Source organism: Dermacentor variabilis, chromosome 9, assembly GCF_050947875.1.
Source record: "Dermacentor variabilis isolate Ectoservices chromosome 9, ASM5094787v1, whole genome shotgun sequence".
NCBI lineage: Eukaryota > Metazoa > Arthropoda > Arachnida > Ixodida > Ixodidae > Dermacentor > Dermacentor variabilis.
Genome location: NC_134576.1, coordinates 75,385,504 through 75,403,837, shown reverse-complemented (window position 1 = coordinate 75,403,837; position 18,334 = coordinate 75,385,504). Strand labels below are relative to the sequence as shown.

The 18,334-nt window shown below is 42.6% G+C and overlaps 1 protein-coding gene across 1 annotated transcript; it reads left to right on the top strand.

Annotated features, from left to right (window-relative positions):
- Window positions 1-981: 981 nt before the first annotated feature.
- Window positions 982-17,839, top strand: LOC142556981 (acyl-coenzyme A thioesterase 13-like). Its single transcript, XM_075668464.1, has 3 exons — window positions 982-1,294; window positions 10,799-10,986; window positions 13,976-17,839. Exons 1-3 carry the CDS (start codon window positions 1,226-1,228, stop codon window positions 14,136-14,138), a joined length of 420 nt encoding a protein of 139 aa, XP_075524579.1. The 5' UTR covers window positions 982-1,225; the 3' UTR covers window positions 14,139-17,839.
- The last annotated feature ends 495 nt before the right edge of the window (window positions 17,840-18,334 follow it).

Here is an 18,334-nt window from a genome sequence, read left to right as displayed (position 1 = left end):
GCTTGAGAAGCGAAGCTGTAAATGGCAAACTAGCACTCCTAGAAACTAGCACACCTAGAACACAAGCGAAGCTGTATATTCGCTCCGCCGTGGTTGAGCGGCTTGGTGTTGGGCCGCTGAGCCGGAGATCGTGGTATCAAATCCTGGCCACGGCGGCCGCATTTCGAGGGGGGGCGAAAATACCCGTGTACTTAGGTTTAGTTTAAACAACCCCAGGTGGTCCAAATTATTCCGGAGTCCCCCACTACGCCGTGCATCATAATCAGGACGTGCTTTTGGCACCTAAAACCCCATGATTTTTGCCATTAGAGTATACATATGTATGTATGTATGTATGTATGTATGTATGTATGTATGTATGCGCGTGTGTGATATGTGAAGCGCTGTCCAGTTGTGCACCGTTCTATGCGCCTCTGCGTGGCCTCTGAGAGTGCGGTACACGACAGCCGTGCAGACCACGGCACACTTTCCTCTTTTGAGGTACTGGATCATGCTGTCTAAAAAGGGTTCAAGAAAATAGCACATTTTCATCTTCTCCATCACTCATTTTCTCTTTTGCAACAGTGTGGTGCTTTAGAATCTCGAAGGTCATGCTTCTGGCCTTAGCCTCCTAAAGGTTGGTAAGTGGTGTTTAAACCCAGAGTGGCGCCCTTTAGATTTAAAGTGCGGATTTTAAGCGACGGAGGTACTTTTTGAAAGCCGAGAACACGTCATAGATTTGCACGAGTTGAAATACGCGCAAAGCGACAGCTCCCTCAAACGTACGAAAACCGAGCTCGAAGGTTATGTTCTTGCGCACTGCGTGCATAAGCGAGACGATACGGCTGCGATATTTTTTAGAACACTTGTTAATTGAATGTGTGCCCTATATATAATGTGAGCACATTGCTTTCCCAATAGAGTTAGTACATGGCTTTCCCAGCAATGAATTCCTTAGAGTAATGTGAACAAAACTATAGCCAAGCCTTCGAGATCTGCATTTATTTACGGAAACCTCGATAGACAGAGCGGGAAGCCTTATCGGAAGCTAGCCGGAAGCTTAGGATCTATGGAGGGATCTATGGAGCGGCACCAGTCCTCCAACTCAACGTGACGTGAAACGCGTAGTGGTCTCATTCCCGTGTGACAACAGCCTGTGACAGCGTTCAACGGGCAAACCCATGCTTATGTGCTTTTCGTCGAAGATTGGTTTACTCACGTTTCACAACAGACACACGTGAAGAACATGCAGCGTGCAATTAACGCGATCGCAAGCTTCAAAGACTTGCCTTACTGTCAGTCATTTATACACAAGGTGGGTGATGTGTTATTTGTACTTTACCGAGACACGTAATGATTGATCGGAACAGGACGTGCTGTGGACGGTACGGATAAGAGCAAACCCACGTGCCCAGCCCTCATATCTGCATAGGATACGGATAAAGTCTGCTCGTATCAGTCCGCTACTATGTTAACTTTTCCGAAGCCGCGCTAACCGACCCAACTAAGCTGTTTGCCGAACTATTATGATCATTTGTCGTTGAATCGTTAAAAGTTAGCAAATAGACGAACATGCGAACACTTGACGCGTCACGTGGAGATTCCTTCCGTTCGATTCTATGCCGCTCTGATCATCCACCGTTGACGAACGTTTGACCCAAACAGGGGGCGTGCGTCGCCCTGACGAATGAGAAAGCGCGAAAAGGAATAGCATCGGAAAAGGCATCGCTACACAATCGCGGCACTGTGTAGCTTCGTGGACCAAGCGCGCGACGTTGTTGGCGACATGTGAGGCCACTGCACCTACACGGCTCAGTTAAAAGTTTACGAATTACCCCTATTTTCCTGTGGTTCATCGCACGATGGTCTACGTGAGTGCTAGAGTTGGACCGCGACAAATAAAAAGTTATGTAGATATATTGGACCCCCGCAGTGGTTATGTGCCATCACAGCAGGAAACGGAAACAAAACATGCAAATCCTAGCAACTCACGCAGCGAATCATGGTCAATTCCCCTCCCCCTCCCCCCCACGTGAGTACGTGCATGGATGCGTGCATAGGTAATAGGTACGTGCCATACGTTGAAGGGGACAATAATATCGAAGCCGTCAAAGCTGCACATAGGAGCTGTCACCCTCCAGAAGTCATGAGAGCATTTGCTACTGCCTGAAAGCTACAAAATGTGTAACAATATTTCATGCAATTCTTTTGCCAAATCAAAGTCTTTTAAAACACAGCACTATATCCGGGCTCAGTACTTTTGTACTCTCTGCCATATTCAAAGTGTGGTGCTGTATGCTGTGCCGACTCTGCTTTGCACAATATGCTTGAGCCTCCTCAATAGCAACCACACTGCCACTGCTCAAAAAACATGGGAACTTCCCGACACAACTTTGCTAAAAAAGTGCAGGGAACAATAGTTCTGAGAAATCATACTACTGTATCAGTGAAGCATGCCTTCACAAAAATAAAAACTGGTTCATCCCTGTTTCTTGCCCTGTTGTCTTATGATGACTTGTGGCTCGAACCTTGTGTGAAGAAATCTTGATTTGACTTCGCATAGCTTATTGTTTCTATAGACTGTTGACAGTGTAGGTTGTTGGCATGCTGCACAATGTGTCAGGCTTCATTTTTCTGGTGTAAAAGTGTTAATGCTAACTTTTGATGTGCGCTACAAATATGTGGAGAACCAAAAAGTTGGTCAGTGATTGAAACAAATGGCTCAGCCTTCAGAACATTGCGTTTAACATTCACAGATTGTAGGCGCTGTTACCACTTGCAGGATATCTTCTCATGTTGTGTATGAATTTATTTTCACTCTTATCAAAACATGTAATTAACTTGCCTTACACAGCAAAGCATGTTTCATGTGCTGTTATATTTGCATGCTATTTAGAAAGTAAACAAGCAAAAGTTTGTTGTTAATTAAATGAGTAATTTGTTTCAGCAAAACTGGCAAGAATGAACAATAAGACACAACAACAGAAGTATACTCAGCCGATGGGCTATGACATTTGAGTAAATTTTTGTTGATGCTATACTTCCAGCACTAACAGGAAGTACTCTTTTGAACATTAACATTATACAAATGTGATATATCAAACATTTATATAGTGAACTTCTACACATTATATAGGCATATTATTTTATGTAGAGCTTCAACATTGCATCCATAGCAGAACTGCAACATTATAATAGTGTGGGCTACCTGTGAATGACTATGATTCCCTTGGTTCCTAAGACTGGTTGTCTCCTTAGTGCTTTACCATATTCAGTCGTTATCACAACCTATTTATGTTTGTAGCAGGACGAAGACCTCTTCCAGCGCTCTCAGGTTATAAGCTGTTGTGCACCAGCTGACTCTATTTTATGTTTTTTTTAATTTTCTGATCTGATCACTCTGTCTAAGCCTCTGCTGTCCTCAATTCCTTCTCCTTTCCCTTCGCACCCATTCTCTTAATTTAATAGACCATCAATCTTCTCTTCTGTGCATTACATAACCTTTCTAAATCTGCTTCCTAATCTCTACTGCAACATCCATTGCCCATAGTTGCCTAATAATTCTTACTGCCATATTAATGCCTTTTAATGTTAGATTTGTCATTTTTATTTCATGTGCCATACTTATGTCAATTCAAGTCAGCCTTAAATGAATTTTTAAGTGTGTCAGCATTGATAATGGCTGAAACTTCAGGTTCTTAAGTCCAAAAAGCTTTCTCAAATGTATGCTTATTGAGAAAATATCAACATTGCCAAGAAAAGGATTTTTTCTAGACCTGTAATGTTGGTTACAAAGCTTTTGCTCAATTGCATGAAACACCAAATGCTCAATTACTCAATAGCGGCTCACTCCTCATTGAACGCATTGACATCATTTGACTTCTTTTCAGTTTCTTTCTTCTTGTAATGCCCTGTACTCTGGTGCACAAAAGATGACAATCTCAAAATGGCTGCGAGGCCACTACAGCATATGTTGTCACAAATTTCATTACGAGGCCCACATCTATTAGGGATGCATAGTTGTGATTATTGAATCTTAGTTGGTACTTTTCCTCAATCAGCAAGTTAGTGGAGTGCCTCAAAGCTTCTCTGTAAGCAGTTTCTTAACATTGACATATACTCATATGCACAGGCTTTCAAATCCTCAGACCACATCCGTAAGCATGGCTCTCCGAACTGCATCTGTAAATCTAATCTAGGCCAACTGCAGTTTCACATTGAACATTTTGTGAAAAATTTTGTCCTAGATTGGAGTTAATGGATTAATAACTCTCCCTCTATTCTTCCTTATTGGCCTTTATAATGCTAACATTGAAGCCTTTGAACCTTGCAGTGTTGGTGCAGCAGGTATTGTAAGGGCATGCCTTGCTTACATTTCAGCAGGACGTTCAACATCTGCCATGAGCAGCTTCAACATTAACACTGAATGTTAGGCTGCAGGTGCAAGAACGTATATTTCTACAAGAGTAGGTAATGTCGCAGAAGAGGCTCATAATACTGGTTGGCAAATTTGTGCAGCACTGAGGCTGTGGCAACAATTTTTCGTTCAGTCATATTTGGCACCAAACGTGGGGTTTCTGAAAGAAATGTTTATTTCCTCCTCTGTCTCTGTAGCACACCCTCACGTTCACACTTTCAGCCACTTACTTTAACTGGTACTTGCTCATATTCACACCCTGTAAGGGCATCTGCGTCAGCAGGCATTTGATGGGTTGTAGCACCACAGACCCAAGCACATGGGTGTTGGACCCTTCCGCGTGTAGCCGTTTGTGGTTTAGCCATGTCCAGGGAAAAGGGGGTCCTGGGGATTGAGCCGATTACCAGTGTTTAGACCTTTACGGACCCTCGGCGAAGGCACCACACCTCTTTGACCTCTGCTTCACATGGATTAAATCGGTGGTTACCTTTTCCTGTACCTCCCAAAAGCCTAACGTATTCCTTCCCTATTGTCTTTCCTGTCTTCTACTCCACTTACTCCCATTTTTTTCTTGGCGGCTTGGGTTAACCTGGTGCAACATATTCAGCCTTCTATATAACGCATTAGGTTATAGCAGCAATGTACAGCTGGCGTGCACAAGTCACAAATCACCAAATTTTGTAGCGCCCCCTCGTTGGGCTCCATGGTGGGTGGTGCCACCACTGCCAAACATAATATATAACATAATATACTCCATTATGAATGAGCAATCCTTTCCTGCCTTACCCAATCGTACTGCTGCTAAGCGGGTATGCACCGAAGCAAGCCATAAATTTTTAGTCCAACTCAATGAGAACTTCCCCCACTTCCACATCATCCACAGTACCAAACCTGAGAAGCCAATAAGACTAATCTTTGCCTTTGGTGCTGAAGGACTGGATTGGCTGCGGACTCTTGACTGCGGAAAAAAAGAAAAACGAAAGATCAAGAATCCAAACAAAGATCCTTGATCACGAATCTGAATTTCTACCTGGCATACACAACACATTTCTATCAGTACGATGATTACACGGATAATTAGTTTGAATGTTAAACGATTCATTCACTACCTTAATGACAAAGCTGTACTACTAACCGAATATCATCCTAAAGTTTTCTGTGTCCAGAAGACACACCTAAATACCAATCAAACAAATTTTCTTCGGCAATATGCCATCTTCTGAAAAGACTGGGGAGACCGTATTGCATCCTCTGGTGAAGTGGCAATCATTGTCAGCAAGTCTGTTGCTTGCCCACATAAAGCACTTCAGACACCCCTTGAAGCAGTTTCTATGCGAGAAATTCTGCTCAACAGGCCTGTCCTATATGCAATGGCAAGCTAGGAGGGCAAGCTGGGAGAGGTTCCTTTCCAGCATTGAGGCACAAGTATGAAAGGGCCTAAAGAGGCTTAAGGGTCAACAAATCCATCTGTTTCCCCTGGTAGATGAGCAAGAAAACAAGTTGGAAGACAAGGCTGACGATCTTGGTGAACATGTTGAGCATGTCTGTAGCTCCACCCACTATTTGGAACACTTTCTGAAATATACAGAAACAGATGAATTTAAGCTACTGAACTGGAAATCTAGCCAAAATGACCCTTATAACCGTGCTTCTAAGCACTGCCAAACTTAAAGCTTGCACCAGGGCTTGAGAGAATCATGTACAATATGACTAAGCACCTCCTTTCTGACACACAAATCACATTACCGATGCTTGTCAATACTATCTGGTCTGCTGGGTATCTTCCATATAGATTGTTATCCCAGTTTTGAAGCACTGTAAAGATTCTTCATGGCTGACTGTTACTGTCCTATAGCACTTACAAGCTGCCTTTGTAAGCTTTTTGAGGAAATGACCAATTGCAGTCTTTTACATTTCCTAGAGGTCAATAAAATGTTTTCAATAGATGATGCGCCAATAGTGACGGCACACAGGAAGGAACACAGACAGGACAAGGCGCACTAGTCTTCTTCAATGTAGGTCAGAAAACTTAGTGATGAAATGGGTGTCCCAATCCTCGAACAATGGCTCTAGGGAAGCTGTTAGCACCAAAATGCTTGACCCATTTCAATGTGGCTTTAGGGAACGTCACTCCAACCATCTTGTGTGCACATCAAAGCCAACGTCCATTTGCTTGGATTGCGGTGCCGTGGTATAGCACTTTGGAGTGCCGAGCGCGTTAAAGGCGTCGGAACCCATCCACCGTCTGGATATCCGCCTGGCCACAGGCACCTTAAAAACAAGCCCTGTTGAGAGTATATACATTGAATCAAATGAGTGGTCTCTTCACCTACAAAGAATGTACAGCAGTTTCGCATATTTTCTCAAAGTACAGTCTAACTCTCGACATCCTTGCTACGCATCCACTAACAATATGACATGTGCGGAACTATTCGGTAATCTACCCTCAGTGAAGAAGCTGGTTTTCTTCAATGTAGGTCAGAAAACTTAGTGATAAAATGGGTGTCCCAATTCTAGAACATTGCCTAATGGCTCCAGGGAAGCTGTTAGCGCCATCGCACTCGCAACTTGTACAATGTGACACATCCTTTGTAGAAGTCACGAAGCACTCTCCTGAGTTTCACTTCCACACGCATTTCAGGGAACTGCAGGAGAAGCAGGGCGTCTACCAACTGGGAAAAGCGGAAATTCTCAGGGATATCGAATAGTCTGGAAATACTCAGGGAAAACTCAGGGATTTTGTGTTTCTGTCAGGGAAAATTAGCAGTAATTTTAGGGAACGAAAGTCGCGCTAATGCTGGCTCCAGTAACAGAGAAATTGTGACGAATCGTCTTTGACGCCGTGTCGTCGGCTGGCGGAGTTGCCTGTGTACAGTCAGCGACCGATTTTCCGGGCGCGCGATTTTTGAGACATTCCCGATAATTCGGATGGCTTCGCGACACAACCACGTGCCCTTTAGAGTCAATGTATGAGAATGTATGAAGTTTCGGACGCAAGAACCCTTCGCCGTCCGCCTATCCGGAGTTCTTTCCGTAACCGCAGGTCCGAAACGGCATCAATCAAAGGTACCACCGCCGTCATTTTGATTATCTCGCCGCCAGTGAAATGCAGCACAGGCATTGTGCATGGGCTGAGAGTATGTCAGGACAGTTGAGGTTGAGTTTCTAAATTGTTGAGAGAGAATCTCACTTGTGACATGGTTCGAAGGCAATGAACTTGCTACCAGCTGATGGAAATAGCTTATATTCAAAAATATTTGCTTCTGTGTGCATCTTATTTTATTCGTATTTGAATATGTTCGACTCGATTTGCAAGGGGCTTTACCTTTTTATTAAAGATATATATTCGTTATGCATTTTACTAACCCCTCCCTTCTGTGTTCTGTTTGAATAAAGTAAACACTACTACTCCTTACTATTCAAACTAGATTAAGTTGTTTTTAATTTTTTTTTACATGCTTACTAGAAAGTAATAGCATTGGGCAACATGGTGTCAGATCGTCTTGACATAAAACAAAGTTCAGTGTCACTCAGGGAAATTTGCAAAATCACTCAAGGAAAACCTGGAAAACTCAGGTTTTGCAGGTCTGAGAAGTACTTGTGTCCTGAATTTTATAAAGGTGCATCAAGCTTACATGTTGGCGTTTCTTATGCTGCAGTCTGTCCATCCTCAGAATCTTGTTCTGCACAGGGAAACAAGCATATTCATGGCTGAAGCCTGTGCTCTGTTCATGGCTGCAAAACAGATTAAGCAAACAAACTACAAAAGGTAGCAATATTCACCAATTCATTAAGGGTTGTTCAAGCGTTAATGCCTCTACAAAAGAACAAAAACCCTGCATTTTGCTGATCTCCATCCTGTGCATTATGTTTGCATCTCATCAACACGTCATTATATTCTGGGTTCCTGGCAATAGCGGCATCAAGGGTAATATTGCCACATCAGTAACAACAAAACCTAACACTTCTTCAGTAGCTGTTTCTACCGTAGATTGGAAGCCCCTCATATGCAAAGAAATGAGGTCATATTAACAACATATGTGGGACCAACTAATCTCTTAATAAATTCCACCTTATCAAGCCACAGTTAGCATTTCGGCCCTCCATAACGAAAACAAGACAAACTGATGTCCTATTCTGTTGACTTGGGATAGGGCATACATAGGGCACTCACAATTTTTTGCCAACTGCTGATCCTCCAAAGTGTGGTAGTTGTTATGAGAGGCTTACAGTTCTCCATGCTTAAACAAAATATCAGGAAGCAGAACCTCATCATAAAAAGTAGTTTCCTTTAGCCTATAAACATCACATTCCTCTTCACCCAGCAATGTTCCTACAAGGTACAGGCCCATTTTTGAACACCAAATAAGTTTTAAGCTTTTTACATGATATGACATTGCAGGTCATCAGCCCAGGAGATCGCAGCATGATTGTTCACTAGAGGCTGCCGCTGCGACAGTGCCACTTGGTATAGTGTGTGCATCCATGAACTTGCATTTAAAGTCAGCGTTAGGCAGTAATGCTACTGGTGCTCATCTTTTAGCGTATGACCCTCCATAGGTTATCTTACCTCTCAGCATACCTCACATGTCATCATCATAGTAGCAATACACATATAGCATATTTTATGCTATTAACAACGAATATGTTTAGGCCACTATGCAGCAATGTCACAAATACCCTTTGTTATTGAGTGCGCCATCGATTAAATCATAGCATTCTTGCTGCTCTTTGGCCAACGTTGCACCACAAGACCCTATATGGCATCATCATCATACTCGCAGCTGTGGAATGAAAGTTAGTGAGTGCACTCATAAGCAAGCATGTGAGCAGGTGTTAGAGAGCCTATGACTGAATGAAAGATTTCTAGCACATTGTTAGTGCTGGTTAATTATGAGGTATGTCTGAAGCACACTGTCTGCTTCTCTACAAGCAGTTCAGCTTCACGGTTGTTGGCCACCTAGGAATGCGTCTGCAGATACAGAGCAACCCAACTCGTATATGTGTATATATGGTTGTGCCAGCCAATCAGGCTTGCCCATTTCTGTGATGGCATGATGAAGTTGAAATTGTTTAAATGCTGGGCATTGTTGGGAAGTATCGGGAAGGCACAGTTGTCAGATGCAATGTGGATTTGTTGGTGGAGCTTGCACTGAATTCCTAGGTTGTCACAGAGGGTAGTAAGAAGTAGGGCCGTGCTGGTGTGTTGCCTAGTATGTTTACCACGCCAATTACACACTTTGGCTTTTTATGCACTGATCTGTTGCTTGCATATGAAAAGCAGGGCTCTCACAGTTCAACTCAACAAATCTTGTCTTTATTAGCATTAGATTATAATAAGGTGGCCAAAGCGGTACAGCTAACAGTGTGGCTTCACAACCCATCATTTATTCTTTGAGCTTACAAGCACTGTTCCTTAGCAACTGTGCAAGCCTGCTTTGGTATCTCACGCACTTAACCACTTCATGTCTTAATCTTCTGGTCCGGTATATACCTACTCACCTGCATTTTTATTTTCACAACATTAAGATATTTCACACTCAGTGCTGCTTTGGTTTAGCTGACAATTTGCAATGATATAGCATATTTTGCACCTCATAAATCAATAAAGCACCTGACTGTATTATTTGCACAGTTCGGCTGGACTTTCAGTTATGCATAGGTGGCAAGACCTTGGCAGCATGCTTCTCCAATAAGAAGGAGTGCACATGACAAGATTATTCTTTTTTTTCCTGACAAACATAAGCAAGAAAACATGCGAAGTGTTTTATCAAATGGCACAGTCCAAAAATGCAATTTTGTTGTCAAATTTGAGCAAGAAGAAAATAACTGTAATCACTAAATCTTGAATAAATGGAACACTAACAAGACAATAGATTTGTGTTGTATAAGTGCCCTTCTGCAATACCAAGAAAATATCCGTCTTACGACCACAGAAGGCATAAGCTAGAAAAGATGCAATAACAAAAGATGTGTAGTTATGTCACCTTGAAGTTCCCGCACCAGTGTGCCATAACATTATGAATTTCACAGTCATCTGCTCAGGTTTATCTAATCTTTTATTGGTAAATATGGACTAAGTTGTATTTTAAAGGATCCAAGGAAAGAATTTAGCAAGCTTCATCAGTTTTTACTGCACCACAACAGCTCCAGATACACCTGTCACCCCACACAAACATTCCAGCACCAGGTTTTGGCATGAAATTCATAAGTTGGAAGCATTATTTTTTTTTCTTATAGCAGTCAACTTCTTACCACAAAATTAAAGAAAAAGGGAGTTCCCAATCAATACCTCATCAGTATAAAGTGATTTGGTGCTTTCCATTTAGTGGACAGTTAAGCTTTTACAAATAAAAGCACCGGCTGCTGCTCATTGGCCTTTGCTTTGTTCACGTGTCACAGGTAAAGCTGATCTCCTGTGAGAGCCAAGTGGCTCACCTCGAGCTGCAGCTGGAAAAGCCACACTGCAACTTGAACAGCGCCCTGCACGGTGGCATGGCCACTACCCTGATCGACTTGTATACATGTGCACTTTTAAAAACTGCCTATGAGGACAATGTGCTGTTCTCCACCACTGAGCTGAAAGCAAGGTGAGTCACCTGTACACTGCAGGCTCTGTAAATTACACTGACACACACATTGCTGTGACCACAAACACTTGATGCCTGCCTGCCCTGCCCTGCCCTGCCCTGCCCTGCCCTGCCCTGCCCAGTCCGTCCGTCCGTCCGTCCGTCCGTCCGTCCGTCCGTCCGTTCGTCCGTCTGTCTTTCTGTCTGTCTGTCTGTAGAGACTATAGCTACCTCAGACTATAGCTTCACATCCTACTTGTACAGCATAGTACAGTTCAGACCACTTATAATATAACCACTAATAGTGCAGGACTGGATATAGCTTAGTGTTTTATGACTTCCATTTACTCTTCCATTGAACTTGAATATAAGCGGATACTGCTAGTAGCTAAGCTGTACGAGACCCAAAACCAGTTATAATGTAGCTGCCAGAAAATCCAGCACATAAGCGAGACAGCAGGCGTGTTCCAGAATGGGATGCCACAACTCAAAAGAGTGCCAGTGGAGAGGAGAGCAACGAGGTCAATGTGTGGAGGAGGATGCAATAAACGATGAGATGAAGGATGAAAGAAAATTATGCATATCCAACGCATTTGTTGGAATCTGTGCGAAGCGAAGCTTTCATCAAGCATTTTAAAAAAATGCTAGAAATGTGGCCATTTTATTCCTTCGTCTTTGGCATAAAGGAAACTGGTGCACGCATATGCTCTCACTCACCCATGCTACAAAATGTGACATTTTATATTGACTTATATTTCAATATTTGTGCTTATAAATTTTAAATATACAGTCCCCGTCTTAGCTGATTGCCCATTGTGGTTGCAGCCATTGTATGGAAATCATTAGCATCATCAACATGCTGATGTGCTTCGTGCTTGCATGTTGTGGGTCTTTTCCATAGTAGGAAATCGTGAACATCATCATCACATGGACACACTCTTTTTCCAATCCTTCCTTGATTATATATGCCATAGTATGGAAGTCATAATCATCAACATGCGGTGATGAATCTTCATTATCAACACACGGTTCTTGGCCGATCCCTTGTACCCCTTGTTGTGGTTCTGTACCATAGTAGGATATCGTGGTCGTCAACATACTGCAATCACCTGAAAGAGCCACTTGGAGGTACAATATGCATTGCGCACTTCTTCGCTGATATCCTATTGTGGGTATACACCGTGGTATGGAAACCATTATCCTCATCAACACATGGCCATCATCTCAAAGGGCTAGTTGCTTGCACCATATGTACAGCCTCTTTCTTTGCCGATCCCCCCATTGTGGTGGGTATAGGTCAGTAGTAGGAGAACCTTCATGATAATCATCACGTGGCAACCATCTGAGAGGGCTCGTTGGTGTTGGCATGAGAGAAGTATACATGCTTTTGTGGTTTAATGGTTAGAGCATCAGGCTGCTGCGCCGGTGGGCTGAAGATCGATTCCCGGCACCAGAAGCACTTTTAAAGTGAGGTTGAATATACTTGGCAAGGACCCGCCCAGCAACCGACTGACTGACCACCGACCGACCCAGGCCCAACCATACCATAGGATGCTAGAACGCATGATGCCACGGCAAACTGGTGTGGAAAGCCGCCCGTTTCTTGCATCTGTTTCTCTTCTGGCTTACCTAGCTCCTTCTCACAGTAAGAGGTGCCATTTCGCTATTCCAGAAGCACGGTTTACTAACATGGCTTGACTTGCTGTTCCCCTTTATTGCCCATTTAATGTGTACTTAAATTTTGGCACATACTACACAATATCTTTGCATTCAGCCGTCATCAGAAGGTGACCTGTCTCAGACAGGAATCAAACTCGCAAACTTGTGTTCACCAAAGAATTCCATATCCATCGAGTCATCACAGTGTTCCTCTTCCATGTAACCAAGAAGTATGCGAGCCCAAGTATTTAATTTTCCCAGATCAGCTGTCATAGCCTTCCCTGCTACTGAGAACATTGATGCGCTCTACTATTTATTATGGGCAAAAAGAAAACTGTGTCTGCAACAGTAGGCATGAACCCCTTGTGCTAAGAGCATTACATGGTGGTGTGCTTTCATTTGAATGGTCATAGCCGTTCAGTGGATTACAAACTGGTCTCTGCACACTGCCTTCCTTTGATCATGAGAGGTGACATATGGGTACGTTGGTCCAAGTGTATGGCAGAAAAACAGCACAACTTCACAAGGATTAAGTAAGAATAGACAAACAGTGGCGCTTCTTTCAGTCAGTCATCACAACATGCCAAAGTGCTGAAAACAAGTCTTTGTCTCTGGATGGAGTCTGAACTTGTGACCCAGTTGTGAGCCGTACATTATAACCACTACGCTGCAACAGTCTCGCTAAATGGACAGAACAGTAGTGCCATCTTCCACAGTTTAACGCACGTGCATCAAAGTCATTAGACAAGCCACATTGCATGTGTCTCACGAATGACTGTATTCTGTTTCATACTTAGCATGCAATGCTTCAGAGGAAGCATCGGTTCCACTTGGTTATTACAATCACGCTTTGCCTGCAGTTATAAGTCAAGTCTTGTAGTATTATAGTTATTTGCTTAGGAATCAACAAAATAAAAACACAGTGTATTGTTCCTTATATACAGCACCGCGCATTTACAAGCACAAACAATCTATGGTGTAATAGACCCACCATAGTAGCTCAGTGGCCATGGCATTGCAGTGCTACGAGCACAAGGTCACGGGTTAATCGTTCCAGCAGCAGTGGCCAGATTCCCACGAGGACGAAATACAAAAAATGCTTGTGTACCATGCATTGGGTGCACATTAAAGAGACCCAGCTGGCCAAAACAAATCCCGTGCTCTCCACCGCACAATTCATGGTTTTGGCACATAAAATCTCAGAATTTAACTTCATTTGTATTATTGGGTAATGTCAAGAGTGAGAATAGATCACACTGCCCCATTTGTACTGTTCTGTTTGGATGAATGCATGAGGATTTACCTGAATTTTTTTTATTTCTCCTGAATTTTTTTCTCTCTTGTGTTTCAGGTTTCTTCGCCCTGCCAAACTGGGAGACACCATCCTGATGGAGGCACGGATCATCCGCGCTGGGCGTAGAGTGGCCTTTGCTGAAATGGACATTTTGGACAAAACCACCCAGAAGATACTTGTTCAAGGGACACAGACAGCACTAGTTGTTCCTGAGAATTAGCAGTGTCAACAATATTGGTACAAGACTGAAACTCTTCACAAAGTGTGTCGTTCCATGCTGGTGCGTTATGCACTCCCTGCAGAGTATTGCCATCTTAAGGTTCGTTACAGAGCAACACAATACAAGGACAAAAGAAGGCATAAAACGATGACACAGTGTTGTGTCGCCGTTTTATACCTATTCTTTTGTCCTCATCTTGTGTTGCGCTGTCTCGAACCTTACTATGAATCCTAACTAACTGGCCCAACTTGCCGTCTTGATGCAGTATTGTCATCTACTGGTTACCAATTTTCGTATGATGTGAAAGTGGAATGGATTGCAGAGAAAGAATGGCTTGGTTAGTTTTCTGTTGGTTGCATAAGAGAACATCCAAGCTTGTGTGAACAGTACTGTTGCACAATATCAGGAAGGCGGGAAATGACTTCACTTGTTGTTGTTGTTGTTGTTGTTGTTGTTACATATTGTTACATGCTGAAGTCTTCACACACTACATTTGCAGACAACTTTTCTGGTCATGAAGGCAAAGCGTTAGGTCTTGACATTATGCACATATATCGCTACTCCAAGTAGTTTGACATTTTTGGTGCTGCTTTTGGTTTCTCTGATGTCAAGTAACTTGTTTACTTTTACAGAAGCAGCCACACTTCAATGAATTGAGTGGTGGTTTTAAACCCTTAAACTACTGATGCTGTAGAAGAAGTTACTGCCAGTAGACCTAGTCTGACCAAAGTAGGTAGGTATAGAAATTTAAGTGTGCTCACTGGAAATTTAAAAAAATAAAGCGTTTTGAAATTGCTGTGCAGGTAGCATAGCATGGACGTCATATCTGTACTTCATTCACCTCATGTATCATGCCATAGTTTGCACAGTCACATTCAATTGGCCCATCAGGCTGCTTAGACTCACTGTGTAGCATTTGCATTTTTAAGGCATCTATTTGCAAATGTACATTGAGCGCTGTGTCACCTGAGATTTTTTGTACTTGCAAAGCGATATGGTGTCAGGTTTCGCATTCATGATAATAAAGCACCTTATAACATTTTTAGTGGTTTACTGATACCTAAAAAAAAATCTGCTCTCTCATACCTAGAGGTACGTAAGCAGCTTTGCATTTTGGAATGTTTTTGGTGTCGCCAGATGATTGACAAACATTGCACATAGTTTTCTAAGTTCTTTCTACGGCAATTTGTTGCTGAAGTTTGTCAAAAGTCACTGGAGAGAGCTGAGCAGGAGTTCAGCGCAGAACAGTCACCAGGTAATGATACTAATGGGATTTCGCGTTCAGAGATGTCTAAAACGTGTTCCAAAACTGCATATTCTAACACTCAAAAATGAAAACTATGGAATAAGAAATTCATGTTTACTCGCAAATATTACACGTATTCAAACTACATGCCTTAGTAGATGGTAACATGTTTTCTGTCTCTCAAGTCAGCAAGTATAAATGAAATCATTGGACTCTTTTCAACAGCAATGTTGCATGCTTTTGGTTCCTTAACTATTGGCTTCATAACCAGATAAAGAAAGTGTCTGCAAGTGTAATAAACTACAGAGCTTGTTTATGTGTGCAAGTAACAGCAATCCTCCAGCGACCTTTTACTACTGATGAAAATATTTGTAATACTACTGGAGAGCTAGCAGAAGTAGTTTATTTCACAGGAGGGTTCTGTTAAACAGCACCTTGCAAATGGTCACATTTCATTTGTGACGGAGAGGGTATCCTGTACAGCACACCCATGGCCGTCTGAAGTGCAGGAGTGGTACGTTTCCAAAACTGTTTAGTGCCGCCTACTGGAGGAAGCCTGAATGACACAGTTGCTTCTGTGCATGTGTTACAAGGTGGACAAGGCATCGGCACTTGTGGTCATAGCCATGCATGTGGTGCAGTACCCCCTTTCTGGTGAGAGTGCCTAAAGAATGGGGAGCCATGATAGCTACCAGGCTGCAAGGCCGCAGTAGCAAGAACAGCTGTTTATCAGCACATGTACTGATGAAACAGCACAGCTGCCTTGTCATGTGATCAAAAAACATGTGCTCATGCATTCTGTCATTGGCCAGAGTTAATTAAGGTAAAATGAGACATCAGTTATCAGAAATGGGGAGCTCTGCATAACAAGTGAAGGCATCTTGTTCACTTGGCAGCCCTTGCTCCCAAGCAACTATGCCGTTCCAGGTTCCTCTGCCAGGCAGTGCCATAGGTCTCAGAAGTGCACCACTCCCATGCTCTAGAAAGCTATGATGGAGGCTGCCCAAATGTCTTGCCCCCGATTCAAGTTTCATTATTTGAAATGAAATGAAAATGCTAATTGAAATAAAATATATATATAGTCGAACACATCACGCAACACAAGTCAAAAGCCGATAAAAATTAATTAAATTATGGGGCTCTACATGCTAAAACCACAGTTTGATTAGGAGGGATGCCGTAGTGATGAGCTCTGGAATATTTTGACCACCTGGTTTTCTTTAATGTGCAACACGGTTGTTTTTGCATTTCGCCGTCATCGAAATGTGGCCACCGTGGCTGGGATTCGATCCCACGACTTTGTGCTTGGCAACCTAACACCATAGCCACTAAGCAACCATGGCGGATAAAAAGCCGACAGTAAAGTATTCGTGAACATTACAGTGCAAATTTAATCAATAGTTTGATGGAATGCTGTTTTGTCATTGAAAGCACAGATAGTAAAGTGGGCTGACATTCAAAACACAAATTAACATTGTGGGGTCATTACAAATCCCTCATTAAAAATGAGCTGATTATCACAATAGTTGGTCATATGCTTGAGCATTCATCTCAAACCCCAAGGATGTGTTCTATCAAATTTGTACTTTTTTAGTGTGCATGTCGTGGTTTTGATAACCAGCTGTTTCAGGCGCAGTTTTGCTAAAAATTTTTCATTTTTCTGTTAGATTGGCTCCTGCTTGACCTTAGTTTCCCACATGTGGCCCATGTTTGAATGTGCTCAGAGATGGTATATGATGCCATGTGGTACATGGGAACCACCTTATTGTGATGTTTTATTTGCATTGAGAAGTTTGAAAATTGCAGTTATTGTGACTATTATGTTGATGCCATGTAGCAAGGAACTATAGGGATGTTTCTAAATTACATTTGTAAATGTAGATAGGAGGTAGGTCAGAAGACCCTGAAGTGGAAAATCTATGTTCTGTTTGTCCCACTGCACGTGATAAAAATGTTAATTGAATGTGACTGAAAATAAAATTTGAGTTTTCTACTTATGATCAGAGACACATTACAAAACGCAATTTGTTAACGAAATGCTTGCATACTTGGTCACAACCTGAGCACACAGTGATTTAAACACTGCTGCTCAATTCTTGGAGACTTTCTATAAATGCGCATGCAAATACATATGCTCAATCTCATGGTGTCACAGTGGAGTTGAACTTGAATTTTGGTATCTCATGGTAACTGTTTTAGAGTGTGGAGCCACAAGGGGAAGTTGCATTTCAGTTTTGTGGGTGAAGCTTGTGTTGAACTCTCAGGTTGTCACCAAGTCTAGAAAACATGCCAAGAAATGGTGACATTTATAGAATCTTGTCCAATAACTGCTACAGTGCAGTCACTCGTGGCATTTTCTTTAGTAAAAGCAACTCCACTAGTCCTGCAATCGAACTTTGTTGGAATACTTACGACTAATAAAAGCACCAGGATATTTTCCTGGTGCGGGAAAGCATTCAAATTTTGTGTGGTTCTTATTTCTTTATTTGAAGGCAAACCTGTCGTGACACACAGTGTGAAACACCGAATATCAGCTTACTTGTTGGTGTATTAAAAGGAAGCAAAACAAGAGTTTTGGGATAGGCTGACAAGTAGTGAGCCTACCTATGAAAGAAGTGACACAGGAGCACCAAGGTCAAGGAAGGATTTTTCAACACGGTCACTCGGTTGTGCAGCAGAGTTTTCTCACCGCTTCTCAAGCTGCGATATGCCGCCACAGTAAAACACCTCACACAGATGTTTGCCCGAGGTGACCATGGAAGTGGCTGATCATCAGCAGCACCCCTTGTGGCTATGCTTCAATGCTACGACATACCGTTTCATTGTTGAATAAGATTGTGCTTCCTCCCTCGGTGTTTACATCAAGCCCTTGCGAATTTGCTTCCCAGTTGAACAGTTTCGGAATATGTATCCATTGCTGGCACCTTCAAACGTCCTTACTTGTGTTGTC

Bases quoted from the DNA above. Each gene is read 5' to 3' on its own strand.
- LOC142556981 (XM_075668464.1), top strand. From the start codon at position 1,226: ATGCAGCGTGCAATTAACGCGATCGCAAGCTTCAAAGACTTGCCTTAC. The intron at 1,295-10,798 runs GTGGGTGATGTG...CACGTGTCACAG, and splicing joins GTCAGTCATTTATACACAAG to GTAAAGCTGATCTCCTGTGA. The intron at 10,987-13,975 runs GTGAGTCACCTG...CTTGTGTTTCAG, and splicing joins ACCACTGAGCTGAAAGCAAG to GTTTCTTCGCCCTGCCAAAC.